At 36.1% G+C, this 18,876-nt stretch overlaps 1 protein-coding gene across 1 annotated transcript in view; it reads left to right on the top strand.

The window, feature by feature from the left end:
* MPP7 (MAGUK p55 scaffold protein 7) overlaps window positions 1-12,707 on the top strand; it is a 249,090-nt gene extending 236,383 nt beyond the window's left edge. The window contains exons 14-17 of the mRNA XM_049777483.1: window positions 2,525-2,618; window positions 8,485-8,593; window positions 10,358-10,501; window positions 12,333-12,707. Of these exons, the coding sequence (XP_049633440.1) occupies window positions 2,525-2,618; window positions 8,485-8,593; window positions 10,358-10,501; window positions 12,333-12,512 (527 nt within the window). The 3' untranslated portion in view covers window positions 12,513-12,707. The remainder of the gene's footprint in view (window positions 1-2,524; window positions 2,619-8,484; window positions 8,594-10,357; window positions 10,502-12,332) is intronic.
* Window positions 12,708-18,876: the final 6,169 nt, after the last annotated feature.

The following is an 18,876-nucleotide window of genomic DNA, read 5'->3' as shown; positions in this document are numbered from 1 at the left end:
TTTCACAGTCCTGGAGGGACCATATTTGGTGCCTTAGATCAAGCCTGGGCTTCCTCCCTGCAGCCCAACCTAGTGTGTTACCACTCTGGTCCATTGATTCACTCTAAAACAGAGGCTGTTATAAAAAGATTCCTATACAAGGTAGATTTTCTGACTTGACTGATTATAATGTATTGGGATTCTTAAGAAAGTATCCCAAGGCTTTTCCAAAAAAAGATTCTCCTTTAGATCATTAAGATTTTTCTGAGAATCTATTTTCAGCAGATCTTGCAGGTGACATGTAGCTTAGACGTGACATGTTTAGAAAATACAGCTATAATATCATATCAGGTCAACACCTACCAAAGTTGAGCAAATCTGTTTCCTATGAACGTGCAGCTTCATTCCTACTGCATATATAACCAAAAATACCTACAGTATCGACTCAGATACTGTGTTCAAAAAAGCTCAAAACTGGTAGCTACCAAGTAGCCTGGATAAATAAATGACCATCTATTCACACGATGAAGTACTTGAAATGCAATGTAATGGATGATCTGCAACTATCTGAATGAAATCCACAAACACGGTGAGCCAGAGGAGATAGATACAAAAGATAATATTCAGTTTGACTCTAGAAGTACAATAAAAAGTATTGCTAATATGTACTGCTAGAAATCTTGAGATAAATTCAAAGTTACAGTGAAGTGTTGACAATTTTAGCTGATATAAAGTAGACATTTCACCCTTCTTAGACTTATTAATTATTGCTACATTGTCTTCCTCCTGTTTTCTTTCAATTTATCTATATCTTTATACTTAGTTTGTCTTTTGTACAAAAATTTAAGAAGCATGTTTCCACTCAGAGTGCTTTATATTCTATGTTTTATAATTGAAATATATAGACATTAACATTTAGTAATTATGGAAATGATTGAACTTAATCATCATTTTCTGACTCCCACTTTTTTTTCCTTTTTATGTGTGCTTTAAATTGAATGTATCTTAATATTTCATTTTAACTTGTCCACTGATTTTTTTTGCTTCTGGGGACATATATTTGGGGATTCAAATATGTATATACCTAACTATATCTGCTTAGAGTTCATGGTATTTGACATAAAGAATAGAAACCTTATGATCATTTTTCTTTACCTTCACTCTTACTTTTCCATGGAGTCATTGAATGTGTGTAAATGTATTTAAAACTTCATCAAACAATATTACACATTGTTTTGGGGCCATAGCAGCAGAGTCTAGGACTAACTTCTAGTTCTGTGTGTAGGTATCATTCCTGGCAGTGTTCCAGAAGCCATATGCATTACTGAGGAGTGAACTAGGGTTAGCAAGGAAAACACTTTAACTCCTATTCTCTGTCTCTGTCTGTCTGTCTTTCTTTCTTTCTCTCTGTCTCTGTCTCTGTCTCTCTCTTTCAAATTTTGTGAAACAAATTAATTAAATGCTTCCAGAATGTCAGATGCATTTCTAAAGGCCTTTTCATCCTCACCTTTAGAACTAGATGCACTTTAGTTTCCATTTCTTTAGCTAAAGAAACCTAGAGAACACAGCAGAGAGCAAACAGTTCCATGCTATAATCAGAATTCAAACCATCTCTTTCTCTCCATCCCAATATTAACAACTTCTAAAAGTTACATATATTTTTAAAGTATTGAAAAAAAGTTGCATATATTTTTAAACTGGAAAGTTTTAAACTATTTTTCTATTGTTTTTCACTCTAAAACATATTTTCTATTATCCATGAGTTAGGGTTAGATAGAGAATTACATTTGTATAACTCAGAAATTATTTTATAGTTGGATTAATTTCTTCACCTGCTCTAGTCCTTCCTGCACAACCACACTATGCTTTATCACTTAGATTGCTTCTAATTTCAAAGTACTTAGACAGTTGTTTAGTGGTCTGAAAATTTTATTTGGAATCACCAGGAAGAATGGATAGTAGTTAAGTTTATACTTGTCATACTAATTGCTGCAACTTCTTTTTCAAGTTATCCTCAGACTTTCTGTTCCCTTATAATTTAGTAACAAGTAATTAGACAAAACTACTGAAATTTTAGAAGTTCATAATATTCTAAGGATATGTTTATAATTTTGTAAAGGTGGGGGATGAAAAGCATGGAGATATCTTTGACTCCCATTCAATTAATAAAAACCAAAAATTGATGACCTACACAACTTTATGTGGAAAATATAATTTGAGTTTATAACCTAGCTGATTAATAGGCATTATATTACTTGATTTAGCAAATAAAGATCAATATCTAGCAAACATGAAATAACAACTTGGTTATCACAGTAGAGGACCTTCAAAATAGTACAGACACAATGCAACTTGTTTATTTTTCAAATATTCTTTCGGAAAATTTGAATTAATTATATTTTACTGTTTTATTAGCTAATTTCCTTTTTATATATTTAAAAAACTTTTTAAAGTACTGAATAAATATTCTGTGGCATTTTCATTTAGGTACAGACTTGTTATAGATAATACTGACTTTTCTAAACTCTTTCTAATTAAATCACAGATACAACCAGATCAAGAAGAAGCCAGGAGAGTGATGGTGTTGAATATATTTTCATTTCCAAGCATTTGTTTGAGACAGATATACAAAATAACAAGTATGTTGGAGATTTTTGGAATTTTTGTGTAACTATTTGTTTTTAATCATGTATATGTAAAATCTGTTTCAGACAGTAAATTGGAATCTTCCATTGAAATTATATTAATAATAATTCAGTTGGTAGATAAAGGTCTTCACATGTACATTTTAAATTACCCAGAGCTGCTGTATTTCTGGTAAGTAAATGTCTAGGAGGTTTTTTTGAAAAGTGGAGAGAAATTTGTTTATGTAGTGTTGTAAATTATTTCTACAACACTATTTAAATTTTAAAATGTAATTTTAAAAGAATTTTTATTTTAAAACCAGGGCCAGAGAAATAGTATAGGGCCCTTGCATGGACCCAGAACCACATACGGTTCCCTGACCACTGCCAAGAATAGACCAATTTCTCCTACACGCCCCCTTAAAAACCCTAATAGAATCCTACACAGAGAGCTTTCTCTTTTTAATTGACTCATTAAAAAATGGATTAGAATTGAAGGCCCAAAGATTGACTCTCAACTGTATGGATAACTAATCTTTGAAAAGAGTATAGGAAATGAAGCCAAGAGAACCTTTTCAAAAGATGGTGCTGGGACCGGAGAGATAGCACAGCGGTAGAGCATTTGCCTTAGATCAGAGGTCTCAAACTCGCGGCCGGTGGGCCGTTTGCGGTCCTCCGTAAAACATTTTGTGGCCGGCCGGCCTTCAAATATTGCAGTATTCGTGATTATTTGCTTACCGAATAATCACAATAAAAATCGCATTAGTAAGAAAAAAATCACATTAAACATTTGCATTCCCCGAGCAGGTCCATTCGGGGTATACAAATGTTTAATGCGATCGATTTTTTGCAATTTTTTCTTACTAATGCGATTTTTTATTGCGAATATTTAGTAAGTGAATAATCGCGAATACTTTGCGCCTAGCATAGACGTCATTTCTACTGCTCCTGCCCCCTGTCCCTTGCATTATCGGAGGCCTAAGGGAGAGAAGGGAGAGAAGTTTATTACAGAATTAGATTTTGTCATACCTTCATCATGACTTCATCAAAGCCTACAGTGAAGAGAAAGATTGATGACGAGCACAGACAATTTTAAGGAAAAGTGGGAGACGCAGTATTTCTTTGTTGAGCACAGGGGCATCCCAACATGTCTTATTTGCTCAGAGAAAGTTGCACAAGGAATACAACTTGTAAAGCCATTATTCATCTAAACATGCTGAGGAATGTGCAAAATATCAAGGAAATGAGAGAGCCAAGTGGGTTGTCAGTCTTAAAGCATGTCTAATGAGGCAACAAGATTTCTTCAAGAAAGCAACCAAAGAGAATGTTGCATCAGTCAAAGCTAGATACATGGTTAGTGAGATGATTGCTAAGGCAGGGAAACCATCCCCAGTAGGAGAGTTTGTTAAAAAAAAATGCATGTTACAGGCTGCAAGTATTATCTGTCTGGTAAAGAAAGGTCAGTTTAGCAAAATCAGCCTTTCTGCCAACACTGACAGAGCACATTTCTGACATTTCAAGTGACATTTATCATCAACTGTGTGAGAAAGCCAAATGTTTTGATGCATACTCAGTTGCTCTTGACAAGGACACAGATATAACAGACACTCCGCAGCTCACAATTTATGTTCGTGGTGTTGACTGCAATTTTGAATTGACAGAGGAGCTGCTCACAATAATTTCAATGCATGGCCAGACCACCGCTAATGAGATATTTCAGCATCTGTGTGATGCCATTGAGAATGCAGGTTTGCCATGGAAGAGGTTTGTTGGAATAATAACCGATGGAGCGCCATCAATGACAGAGGAAAAATGGACTGGTGGCACTTGTTCAAAAAAATCTTGAAGAGGAGGGTGTAGAGAAGGCCATTGCTCTTCACTGCATTATCCATCAGCAGGCCTTTTGCAGTAAATGCCTGCTGTGTGACAATGTGATGTCTGTTGTTGTGAAATGCATCAATCAAATCAGATCCAGGGGCTTAAATGTGCTTTTTTAGAGGAAATGGAGTCAGAATATGGAGATGTGCTCTATTTCACCGAGGCACATTGGCTCAGCAGGGGAAATGTCCTGAAAAGATTTTTTGAGTTGAGAGAAGAAGTGAAAGCCTTCGTGAAGAAGGATGGGAATGCTGTTTCTGAGTTGAGTGATCACAAATGGCTCATGGACTTAGGCTTTTCTTGTTGACATCACACATAAGCTAAATGTACTAAACAAGATGTTACAAGGCCTGGGGCAGCTTCTCAGTGCTGCCTATGACAACGTGAGAGCATTCCCCACAAAACTTGTGTTATGGAAATCCCAACTCTCTCAGACAAACCTTTGCCATTTCCTAGCATGCAAGGAACTTGTGGATGTAGGCATACCATTCAGTGGTGAGAAATATGTTGATTCTATTTTTAAGCTAGAGAAGGAATTTGATTACAGATTTGCAGACTTCAAAAAGCACAGAGCCACTTTCCAAATTTTTGTGGACCCCTTTTCCTTTGATGTGCAAAATGCCCCTCCTGTGCTTCAAATGGAGCTCACTGACCTGCAATGCAACTCTGATCTCAAAGCCAAGTTCAGGGTGATTAGTGCAAAAGCAGACATGCATGGGCAATTTTTGAGAGAATTGCCCCCCAGCTTCCCTGAGCTTTCCCAAATGTTTAAGCACACCATGTGCCTTTTTGGGAGCACATATTTGTGTGAAAAGTTATTCTCCACGTTCAACTTCAATAAGTCAAAGTACAGGTCTAGACTTAATGATGATCATCTTCAAGCCATACTGAACTGAGGGTCTCAACTGCTTCCTCTCTAAAGCCAAATGTGGTTCAGATTTGTGAGAAGGAGTGCTGTCAAGTCTCTGGCAGCAAGGAATAGGCAAAAGATGCCATGTTCAGAAGAACTGTTCATGATCTTCACTCAATGTTCTATTCATGTTCAGAAGAAATAATTAAAACTGTTAATAATGACGTTTTAGGACTTTTTTGTGTGTGAAATTCCTTATGTGGCCCTGCCTCACCCTGACTTTGCCTCCTGCGGCCCCCAGGTAAATTGAGTTTGAGACCCCTGCCTTAGATGCAGAAGGTCGATGGTTCAAATCCTGGCAGTTTGAATGCCAGCTTCCCATATGGTCTCCTGAGACTTCCAGGAGCAGTTTCTGAGCGTCAAGCCAGGAATAACCTCTGAGTACTGCCGAGTGTGATCCAAAAAACAACCAAAACAAAAAAATGGTGCTGAGAAAACCATATCGAATGTCAGATTAAACACAATTTGTATCCCACTCTTCTACCATACACCAAAGTTAATTCATAATGAATTGAAGTCCTTGATATTAGAATTGAATCCATAAATGATTCTGAGGATAACTTAAGCAGAACTCTTTGTGATACTGACTTTAGAGGCATTACCAATGACCCAGTTCCATTGGCCAAGCATAGAGAAGCAAAAATTAACAAATAGAATTACTTTTAAATAGGGGCTTCTGCGCTGCAAAAGAAACAGTGACTAGAATAAAAAGACTATATATTATGGGAATATATTTGCTTAGCATACATCTGATAAGGGGTAATATCCAAGATATAGAAAATACTACCAAAACTTAATAGCAAAACACAAAACAAGGACCAGAGCGATAGTACAGCAGGTAAGGCATTAGCCTTGCACACAGCAGACCTAAGTTTGATTCTCAGCACTCATGTGGTTCCCCAATCCCACCAGGAGTAATTCCTAAGCACAGAGTCAGGACTAATCCCTGAACACTGCCAGGCATGACTCAATACCCCCCAAAAATAACCATAACATGGGGAGAGGAACTGAATAGATACTCCTCAGAGAAGACATACAGATGTCCAATACATCACTTATCAGGAAAATGCAAGTCAAAACAGTAATGAGATGGGTACACCTCAAAAAGAATAGAAACCGGCTGGAGCAGTGGTGCAGTGATAGGGTGTTTGCCTTGTATGTGGCTGACCTAGGATGGAGCATGGTTTGATTCCCTGGTGTCCCATATGGTCCCCCAAGCAAAGAGCTATTTCTGAGCTCATAGCCAGGAGTAACCCCTTAGCATCACCTGGAGTGGTCCAAAAGCCCCCTGCAATAAAAGAATAAAAACAGTGCTGGTTGGGTTGTTATGAAAAAGGAATCCTTAGCCACTGTTGATGGAACTATCATACAGTTCAGCCTCTATGGAAAACACTTTGGGGACATCTCCAAAAATTAAGAATTGTGCTTTCATTTGTTCAGCAATTCCACTTTTGGCATTTACCCCAGGATACAGAATCACTATTTAAAAAGATATTTGCATCCCTATGTTCACTATAGCACTATATAGAACAGCCAAGAACTTGAAAAACAGATGAGTAGATAAAGAAACAGTTATCTTTGTTTACAGAAAAGTACTACTCAGCTGTAAAGATAAAATCTGTGGATGGAATTCCCGTGGCCATGGGAATTCCCTTTCTTCCCCAATGCTTACTGTGCCTATGCAAAAAGAAAAAAAAAGTTGGGGGAACACCAAACCCCACCACCCCAGCACCCATACTTTTTCTTGTTTTGTTTTGATTTGTTAGTTTTTGACTTTATTTTCCTTCTCTTTGTTCTTTCACTTTTCTCTTTCTTTTTCACACATGTGGTTATTATTTAGAGATTTGTTTTTATTTTTATTTGCTGGGTCCATCTTTTTCTTTTTTCCTTTATTTTCTTTTTTTTTTCTTTTCTCCTTTCTTTTTTTGGTAGTTGTCACCAAATTTTTTCTCCCCTTTTTCTTATCCTTTTTTATCTCCAATGACGGTGGAATGGATGCTCAATCTACAACAAACTGTAAAGTGGAGACCAGTTGCACTGGCATACTGGGGGGTAGAGGAGGGAGATGTGGGATGCATGCTGGGAATAGGGATGGAGGGAGGTCAGTACTGGGGGTGGGAATGCCTCTCATTCATTGTCACTATGTACCATAAATGATGCAGTGAAAGATTTGTAATGCACATTGGTCACAATAAAAATTTTTTTAAAAAAAATCTGTGAATGGAACTAAAGGGTATCATGCTGATTGAAATCAAAGAAGAGGGACAAGCACAGAATGATTTCTCTCATATGTGGAAGATAAAGAAACAGCAGTAGGGTAACAAATAGCTAGTGGTAACAGAAAATGAGCCAACCTATAAAACGAAATTTTTCAGAAGTGAGGGTGAGGGGTTAGTGGGAGGGACCTTGAGGTGCAGATGGAGGGATGCTCTGTGGTATGAACATTGTATGGAGGAATCTTTATCATTAGCAGTATTATAAATCAACATGCCTCAGTAGAAATTTAAACCATCTTAATCATCAAGTCTGCAACATATCCTCTTGGTAGCTGTGAATCCCTTTTCTTGAGTTTTCCACTTCCTATTATTTTAGAGTACCAGGGATCAACTCACATTTTAAAGCAGGATTGTGAGATTTTATTGAAACATCAAAATGCTTGTGTGTATGTTTGGCAAAGCAATTGTGCTTTGATTTTTTTATAACACATAATGACTGACTTGGTTACATCAGCTACCTCCTGTAGTTTTAAAGATATGCTTGTCGATTCTGTAGTATGCAGTGAAATTTCTGTTATTTCTATTATTTGGGTTACTTATTGTTATTTATATTATTTGGGTTGTATAATGCATTGCATTTGTTCCCAAAAGTAGGTGATGGAGATCGTAACTTCTGGACTCAAGTACTTTTTTCTATTTAAACAAGTGTTCCTTACTTGATATGTAATATAGATTTTTTTTGTTGACATTTTTATTACTTAGTTCTGGTTTTTAGCTGCAGTAATAACAACATGTTTGAGAAAAATATATGAATAACATCTTGTCTATTTACATACATGTTACATACATGTTCTGATGCATGTGTAATTTTCTACAGGTTTATTGAATACGGTGAATATAAGAACAACTACTATGGCACTAGTATAGACTCAGTCCGGTCAGTTCTAGCTAAAAACAAAGTGTGTTTGTTGGATGTTCAACCCCATGTAAGTAAACAGTGAATTACCTTTGTGGCCCATTAATTTTCTATATTTCCCATGAATGTGTTAATATGGAGTAAATCTAAAGTCTACTCACTTCTGATCTATATATATATATATATATATATATATATATATATATATATATGCTATCTACGATGACAGATGCATCTAAATATAACTTGAAATTATTTATAAAAGCTCATAACATTAGAAAAGACTAATCTCTCTAACTTTTGTTTACAGTGCTTATGCCATGTATAAAGAGCTCTTAAATATAGTTGATGGTGTTTTTTTTTTTTTTTTTGGTTTTTGGGCCACACCCGATGACACTGGCTATACACTTAGAAATTGTTTCTGGCTTGGGGGACCATATGGGACGTCGGAGATTGAACCGAGGTCTGTCCTGGGTCAGATGCTTCCAAAGCAAACGCCCTACCCCTGCGCCATCGCTCTGGCCCCTAGTTGATGTATTTTTTAAAAGACCTTATAGTTTTTAAACAATGGTCGTTTGCTTCTTGCTCTTCCTCCTTTGAATTGATTCTACATACATCCTAGAAATGTTAACTCCCTAACAAGATCAGATCTATGGAGCAGTCAGGAATTGCCCTACCTGAAATCTTTACAGCCAGAATTGCTTGGCATACTGGGAACTATAGATCTGAGTGTCCTGGTGTAATAAATGGATAAAATCCATCAGTCCTTTGTCACCCACATAGCCTCAGCAGAGTATCTCACTACATCCTCACTCTGGTCAGAGACTCTTGTTTTTCCAGTGGCTCTTCCCTGTGACACAGCCTCCATTTCCTGGCTAACTAGAAACCCTTTGTGTGTTCTTAAAGAAGATGCCTATGGAATAAGAATCCCAAGAACAACATAGGGTATCTTCTTCTTGTTTTAGGCTCTAGTGATGAATTGGCATCTCCTGCTTGTCCTGTGCACTGGAGTACTGGGAGATCTGATCATTCCCTGCCCTATCGCTATTGCATAATCTACATTCTTTGGGCCTTAGGACTCTTCTCCCCACTCTCATGCATATTCCTGTAAAACTCCACTTTACCTTTTAGTTTATTGATTATGATCTTTATTTCTTTTTCTTTCTTGGGGGGGGGAGGGTTGGTATTTGGGCCACTCCTGGTGATGCTCAGAGGTTACTCCTGGCTCTGTGCTCAAAAATCGCTCCTGGCTTGGGGGAACATATGGGACACTGCAGGATTGAACCACGGTCTGTCCTGTGTCAGCTATGTGTAAGGCAAATGCCCTACTACTGCACTGCCAACAAAATATTCAGGTTTAAGCTTCATGGAGAGCAAAAGGCTAAATTTTAGAGTAAACAAGAGCCCATTCCTAAGATGTAGAAGAGCCTTGGATGGGATGGTTGGAAAATCCAATGAGCAAAATGTTATTTATATCAACCTCTTTGGAGGAGGGTATTGATGTAAGACTTGGCTTCATGAAAATATTTTTCTTTCTTTTCTTTTGTTTTTCTTTTTTTTTTGTTCTTCATGACATTTTTACTTGCTTCTTTTCAATATTATCACATATTTTAAAACATCATTTAAAAGTAAGTGACAGTCTCGAGCATCTTTTCAGTAGCTGTGACATGTAATTGTCAACAAGTTTTTAGCTGTATCTTGGAAGGATCTGAATTTAATTATGAAACTGTTTTAAGGGATTTCTTCTTACCTCTCAGAAAGAATATTAAGTGCTACTGTAAAACCTGCTTATTTTATTATGAAGAAATACGGAAAATTATTTTCTCCCTTGCAGACAGTGAAGCATTTACGTACACTTGAATTTAAGCCCTATGTGATATTTATCAAGCCTCCATCAATAGAGCGTTTGAGAGAGACAAGAAAAAATGCAAAGATTATTTCAAGCAAAGATGACCAAACAGCTGCAAAGCCCTTTACTGTGAGTATGATGATAATTTAATGAAAAGATAGAAGTGGGGCCGGAGAGATAGCATGGAGGTAAGGCAGAAGGTCATTGGTTCAAATCCTAGTGTCTCATATGGTCCCCCAAGCCTGCCAGGAGCGATGTCTGAGCATGGAGCCAGGAGTAACCCCTAAGCACTGCCGGGTGTGACCCAAAAACAAGAGAAAAGATAGAAGTGGCACATGAAATCATATATGTGATAGCGACTATCTTAAGGATACAATAGCAGATGAGCTTGGGGTCCCAAATCTCTAACAAATCTAATACATCTTAAAGCAATTGGGTTTTTGTGCTCTATGAATGTCTTCATATTATGCTGATTCATGATTATCTTGTATACCTTAATGATGCTCAGAATAATTTAATAGAGAATTGTCTCAGTATTTTATAGCAAAGACCAGTTTGTTTTCAGACTAACCTTATTTATAAAAAAAAAAATCAAAGTCAGTAATGCTTAGTCAAGTGAAAAATTAATGTGTTCTTTTTGTCTTTCATTAACAATAATTTTTAACATTATGAAAGGAAAGACCTCATATTTGGGGTACAAGTCAGATAAACATCCATTGCTCAAAAAATATATATTTTTCTAGTAGAAGATGGCTTTACCCAAAGGTCAATCACTGACATTTCTAGTAGCAATAAACTCCATTCCCCAGTACAGCTCCCCCAAAATCTCCCTGGCAGTGAGGGGGATAGTGAAGTGAAAGAGATGTAACCCCAGACTACAACATGATAAAACAACACAAATTCCCACCACAGATTTATATGGGTAGTAGGAAAAACTGTAATACTAAGGATTCAATCAGTAATAAGCCCCCCTATATCATCTATGAAAAGGAATTCAGAATGAAAATGCTTAGGATCTATAATGAGCTCAAGCGAACAATGGAACAAACCACCAATAAAACATGAGGAATAGAAATAAGAATACTACAAACAGAAATGACAGAATTGATAGACCTGATAAGTGTAATGAAAAACTCACTAGAAGGCCTCACTAGTAGAGTAACAGCTTCTGAGAACAAGAAGCAGTGAGCTCAAAGATGAGGTGTAGGATATCTAAACAATAGAAGATAGAAAGAAGCCTCCAAATAAATGAACAGCTGATAAGAGAAAAAATATAAGAATCATCAGTGTCCCAGAGGGCCTGAAAGGCAACCTCTATGAAGAAGCAACTGCCAAAGGCATCTTTGCTAAGTTCCCAGAGCTGAGAGAGCTAGGCAGCTACTTCCAGGAGGCTGGAAGCCTCCCAGCTGAAAGAGACCCAAATAAAAATACTCCAAGGCACATCCTAATCTGAATGACAAAAACCACACATAGAGATAGAATACTTAAAGCAGAAAGATCAAAGGAGGAAATTATATACAAAAAAACCATCCTTAAGATTTACACTCTCCAGGCCTGAAGACAATGGTGGGATATAGAAAATAAAAGCTCTCAATGAAATAAGCCCTCTCCAAGAATACTTTACACAACTCTGAACCACGTAGTCCTATTACTAAAAATCAGCACAGTTAAGCATTAGAACAAACATGTCTCCCCAAACTCATAGCTATTTTAATATAATATATCTTATAATAAGAACTACCCTGAAGTTCTGGCCAGTTGGGAGTTTTCACTCAAACCAGTTTAATTTTAAGAAAATCATAGATATGTAAATTATGACTTCTAAGGAATCTGGATCAAGAAGGCAGTGAAAAAAATATGCACCCAGCAACCTTCCTATAAACCAGTTGTGAATGTTTACACTAATATGAACTGATGGATTGTTTGCTTAACCATTTTCTTTAAATGCTTCCTTTTGTAGGAAGAAGACTTTCAGGAAATGATAAAATCTGCACAAATAATGGAAAGTCAATATGGTCACCTTTTTGACAAAACTATAGTAAATGATGACCTCACTGTTGCATTCAATGAGTTAAAAACAACTTTTGATAAATTAGAGACAGATGCTCACTGGGTCCCAGTGAGCTGGTTGCATTCTTAGTTAAGGGCCATTTCCAATAACCACTGTTTTCATAGAGTGCATGATTGACTCTGTGACCATTCTGGTGGTAGGGTTTTATCACTGTTCTAGGTGTGCAATCTTGGTTAAATTTGAATATTGGCTTTTGTATCTTTTTTAATTGCCTTATTTCAAACACAATGTTTGAGTATAAGGTCCAAACTTAAAATGTGCACAGTTCTGTGTTCTGAGAAAAGCACTCAACCTTTTGTTTGTCTGTCTCCATGATAATTAAAGAGAGTTAAGGAATAGTAGAATTCTCTGCTTCACTGGTCTCAGATATGCTGTCATCAAGATTGCATCCTACTAGTTGAAGGTATTAACTTAGCAGCCTTCAACATCTCTTCTAAGGGTTGAACAGCTTTGCTGTTTTCTGGATGATGAATTCATCTACTGGCAGTAAGGAGCTGTCCTTTTGCTTTTCTAAAGGTGCAACCTTTTTCTTACATTTGCATACTGTATATTTAAAGATTTTCAAAGAATTGTGAAGTTCGGCTCTATGGTTTTCATGAAGAGCGAGATCTTTGTGCTAGAGCTTGAAAAGGCTTAATGAGTATGTATTAGTGACTTAATAATACAAGTAAATGTTGTATCATACTATAAAAATCTCTCCTGAAATGTCAGACTTAAAATGGAATATTGGGACAAGTAATGATTATAAGGAACCATTTTATTGATATATGCCTTCACCTGACATTTCTGGTCTCACCAAAAAGATTATTTTATTTTAAAGATGACTTTGAATTTCTCATAAATTATTATCATGTGATTCTCATTCAAGAAGTTACTAATACAGGAAAAGTGATCATATTACCAATATGTACAAATTGATCTATATAAAGTATATACTAAGATATATTTTAGAAAACTTTTCATATAATGCTGACCTGTATATTCATCATCAAAACGATTCTTAAAACTGGCCAGAGGTTGTTTTAATCTTGCTGTTTTAAAAACTTATTGTAAATATTTAGAGACAATGTCATTTTTCGTTGATACTACTGATCTTCATCAAGTAAATTATATTGCTAGAAATGCCCATAATTGTCTAAGAACATATGTGCTGCCATTCTTGCATGCACTAAGGCTATGCAAATCAAATATTTTTGATTTGTAAAGAGTTATGTGATATTTAAAGAAATGTAGAATTTAGCAAAATTTTATATATTTATGAAACATGTCAAATGCATATTTTTTTAATTATTAAATGGGGGCTATCCTTAAAATAGATTATATGTAAAAAGGTTACCATTTTAAATAGCAGTTTTGTAAGTTGGGTCAACATTCCATGTAAATATTTGACCTTTATTCATTCAGAGATAAAGATACACATGTATTATGTGTGCTTTTAAATTTCATAAATATTAGCCACTGGATTTTCTTATCAGAAACAGAAAAACTATTCCAGTGGTCTTGATACAACAAAAAAATTAGGTTCAACATTAATATAAACCAATTCTTTTGGGGAGAGGGGGGCAAACCCAGTGACTCTCAGTGGTTACAATTGGCTATGCACTCAGAAATCGCTCCTGGCTTGGGGGATCATATGGGATGCCAAGGGATCAAACTGCAGTTTGTCCTGGTTCAGCGTGTGCAAGGCAAACACCCTACCACTGCACCATCACTAAGTCTGTTAATTAAACTCAGAGCCAGAAAGATAGCACAGCAGGTAGGACATTGCCTTGCTTGTGGCCGACCAGTTCAATCCCTGGCATTCCATATAGTCCCCAAGCCTGCCACGAGCAACTTCTGAACTCAGAAGCAGGAGTAACCCCTGAGCGCCAATGGATATGGCCCAAAAACTAAAAATGAGTTTTTTTTATTTAAACTAAATACAGTTGTCCAGTTTGATATTAGAGCCTTATTTTAACATATAACATATCAAAGAAAATGCATTATTAATGGATAATTTGGGCAGAATATTCTCTTTGAACACAAAAATTTCTTATAAATCAGAACTTCCCATATAAAAGAGTAATGGGGAAATGTATATAATTTAGGTATTCCAAATTCTTAAATACTTGGATCAGTTCTTCACAGTGGGGGGGTAGAGACATTTTAAAGTAAGGAATTAGGGGTGGTATAAACATAGTTTAGAACATTTTCCCTTTTAAACTATTCTTAAAAATACTCAGCTCTAGTATATCTTTGCAGTGGTGGAATAGATGATATTTTGTGAGTCAAGTGTAATATATCCATTTTGATGTTTAGACTTGGTCAAAATTCAGTAATAAAGTTCAACTCAAACAACCCTTGGTTTTGTGTTTTCTTTCAATAGTGTCAGCCCCTATTTGAGATATGAAGAAGTTTACTTTAAATCCAATATCAAGATAAAAATTCTGTGTTCCTATATTAACAAATTAGACTTAATTAAAAATAAAGTTAAAATAATTTATATTTTACCATTGTATTTAAAGGTTGGCTCTGGTAGTATATAATTGAGTGCATCTAAATTAAAACAATGCAAGATTGACTAACAAAAATTTTTACAAAACTACCAACTTACTGAAGGTATAGATTTTTATTAGTTTCTTTCTGACTGGGAGGGACTTAATGGAAAACCTTTGCTCTTAATAAAGTTTCTTGAAAATTTTATTGCACTTGTATGTTTTCTGTGGTGGAATAGATTTCGTAGTCTAATGGTAATATGTTTGTTTTTCTGTCTAAAATTAAATTTCATATTTCAAACACCCATTGGTTTCCTCAAGATATTTGGGAACAAAGGATTCATTAGACTTATTCTACCCTAACTGTTATTTAGAGATTTGCAGAAATACAGTGAGGGGTCAGCAGGGCCCATCCTCAATTGGGAAGAGACTATGGATCTCTCATTCCAGAGAGAAAACCATGGCTAAGTTTCAGTTAGCCAAAGCTGACTCAGCGATATTCATGGGATCATACTGCTACCTACTAATACAGACAAAGTCACTGAACCAATTAGCTGCAGCTCTGTTTCTACTAAAAGACTGAGTGGGTAACATCTAAAAGCCTGCAACTAGAAGCCAGAATTCTTACTTACAAATTCTGTATTTACTTACTGTATTTCACTATATAGATATTGCACCTTTTTTAAAAAGCTTTAATAGACCTTTTTTAAAGAGAAAATACAGAAAAGGGCAAGAGCACATGTGCCCAAGCACTGACCTGACCCCATCAACTGTCGTTTAAAGTGCTTCTTAGGTCCCTGAGCACTGTTTGGAGAAGTGCACCAAAAAAAAAAAAAAAAACCATAATGGTCACATCCAATACTTTGGAAAACATATTTGTCAAAAAAATAAGCTGATATTCAGTGAAATGCATTTCTAATGATCACATCATTACACAATTTTTAAATGCCTAGAGAAATATTTGTAGTCACTCTAAATAGGAGTTTCCATGTGATTTAACTAGAAGTTCACTAGAAGTTTCCTGTTAATCTTCAATACAAGAGCAAATAAATCATTATTAATAGTTACTATATATATACTATAATTGATATTATTTTGAAATAAATATCCCTAATTGCATTATTGCCTCCCTCATGCATCTACCTTTTAAGTACTTGCCCATTCCACTTAAACTTTTGGAGGTCAAGAAATAGTTTGTTATTAAAGCAACTATCCTACACAGGCACCCCTGTGTACAATGTCAGACCCATTGTAGTTGCAAAACTCTGGTCTGATTCCAATGTGTTTTCATTTAATTCTCACAACTGCCTAGAAAATAATAGTTTCATCTCAAGGGAATGAATAGTGAAATCAGGGTCTGAACTGTGGTTTGGTCTCTTACAATGACTTTCTAATCCAGGTTTAATCCCTGGTATTTCATATGGTCCAGAATTCCACCAGTTATGATCCCTGAGCACAGCCAGGTATGACCAAATAAAATAAAATAAAATAAAATAAACCATGACCCTCTTTAAAGGCTTTGAAATGAAATGGTCATGCTACAAAATTCCAGGTAATGCCTCTTGAAGGAACTATAAAAAAATATTTAAGTCTAGCTTTTAAAAAGATTTGAGCAAAAACTGAAAAAATCATGTCATTCGTATTTGAGATGCTTGATAACAAGCTATCCATGACCTTGACTCTAAACCAGAGGATGATGATAAAGGTAAATCTAGAAAATATGACAGACCACAAATGTAACTCTTGTATTGAGCTGATGGCCCAATCCCAAACTTTTGTTCTAACTACCAAATAAACAAATGTTCTCACACTTGTTTGGAAATGTCAATTTGTGAAGTTTTCAAGGAAACTGAGTAAGAGTTCATCAAAAATAATATTAAAAATAGAATTATTATATGATGCAGCCACTCCTCTTCTGCTGTACAAAAACAGCAAAATTGCTTTCTTAAAAAGACACTGTTCATGCAGCTGTATTCACTCAGCCAAGACGTGGGTCAAAGATGTGTGTGTTCATATGCACCAGGGAACTTGGGGGTGGGGTTTGGACCACACCTGGCATTGTTTGGGAAAATGTGAGTGAATTGGTGTTGACCACTCACAAAGTAACCTTAACCCTCTGTGCTAGTTATCTCTAGCCCCCACAATAGAATGTTAATCAGACATGAGGAAAGGGTCAGAGAGATAGCACAACAGTAGGGCATTTGCCTTGCACGCAGCCCATCCATGACAGACAGTGGTTCAAATCCCAGCATCCCATATGGTCCCCATGCCTGCTAGGAGAGATTTCTTTCTTTTTCTTTTTTCTTTTTTCTTTTTTTTTTTTTTTTTTTTTTTGGATTTTGGGTCACACCAGGTGATGCTCAAGGGGTTACTCCTGGCTATGCGCTCAGAAATCGCTCCTCTCTTGGGGGACTATATGGGATGCCAGGATTTGAACCACCAACTGTCCTGGATCGGCTGCATGCAAGGCAAGGCAAGGCAAACGCCCTACTGCTGCACTATCGCTCCAGCCCCCTAGTAACCCCTAAGCACTACCGAGTGTGAACAGAACAAAACAAAACAAAAAAAAATTTTACTATGTGTACCAATGAAGATGGATTTGAGAACATTAGTCTCTGAAAGAAACAAGAGTGGATAATTTGCCTTACACAGGACTGCCCTGGGTTCTATTCCTATATTATCTTTGGCATAGCTATATGATCCCTCTGGACACTGCCAGGAATAATTTCTGAGTGCAAAGCCAGGAGTAATCTCTGAGTACCACCACTTATGGCCCCAAAAGGAAAGAGATAAAGAGACATTCTGTATGTTCTCATATGTGGAGTCATAAACATTCCAGATTCATTAAAGGTATCAGATAAGAGGGAAGGACACAATACAGGTGTATTTAAATATTACTGTTTTTTTAACTGAAGGCAAAAAACTGTAGGGTTAAAAATTAATACAAAGAGGGATCCAAAAGAAATCAGTAAGTGAGAGGACAAAAATCAAGACCAGAGAATATTCTGCTGTCATGTAAATTTATGTGTAGAGAGACAACTTTTCAATTCCTCAAAAAATAGAAACCAATCATATCTCCTGAAGAGATCTAGAGAGAGAGGATTAGCAGTGTTATGCCATGTATTGCCAATAAATGGAGAGTTGGGGGTAAATAATTAAAGTTTAATTCAATTTTTATTCTGTCAAAAGCTGTTCTTTAGTAATTAATAGTATAAGCCACAAAAGGAAGAACAATAAAGGATCAATCAAGCAAAAACTTTAAGAGTAATAAAGCCTTGTTGCTCTTCAAACAACTTTAAAAGACTCTCTTGGACTTTAAAATGGCGATAAAAGAAAAAATAAACACAAATTCCTCAGACTGAGTTCATAGCGATAATAAATGCATTTTGATCTGCAAAATTCAAATTACATTTATTCAAAAGTCACATCAAGTATTTACAAAAGTAAATGCTGAAGACCCCCCCCCAAAGAAAATCTCCTTAAACTCTAAAATCTTTAAGTTCTTCAACTTATATTTTCTGATCATGTTCCAACAGAAGTAAAAATACATAACAGAAACCTCAAAAGGACCTCTTAGAAAAGCAGCTTCTTAATCAATGGATCCTCCTTGAGGAAATAAAAATGAACCTGCAGCTTATGCAGAAAATAAGCTAGGAGAATCCCTGGCATAGTACTAATACTACGTTTGGGAAAATATGTTGCCTTAAAAGCTTTTCTAAAGAAAAAAAAATAAACATTGGCTCAAGCAACTCAGGCAAGAATAACATGAGTGGTGTTTTGGCGAGGCTAGAATACACAGTGCATTTTTTTTTTCAGGCATGTGCTACCATGTAAATCAAAGGGAGGGTGCACTTATTTTTCTCTTGATAACATTACCAGGAGCTGTTTACAGTTTTTGCAATTTCAGGTCTTGAAGGCAATCCACTGGTGGCAGTCCCCAGCACAGCCTGTGGCCTGCT

The sequence above is a fragment of the Suncus etruscus genome, chromosome 7, assembly GCF_024139225.1.
Source record: "Suncus etruscus isolate mSunEtr1 chromosome 7, mSunEtr1.pri.cur, whole genome shotgun sequence".
NCBI classification, from domain to species: Eukaryota; Metazoa; Chordata; class Mammalia; order Eulipotyphla; family Soricidae; genus Suncus; species Suncus etruscus.
This window is presented reverse-complemented; position numbering and strand designations above follow the sequence as displayed.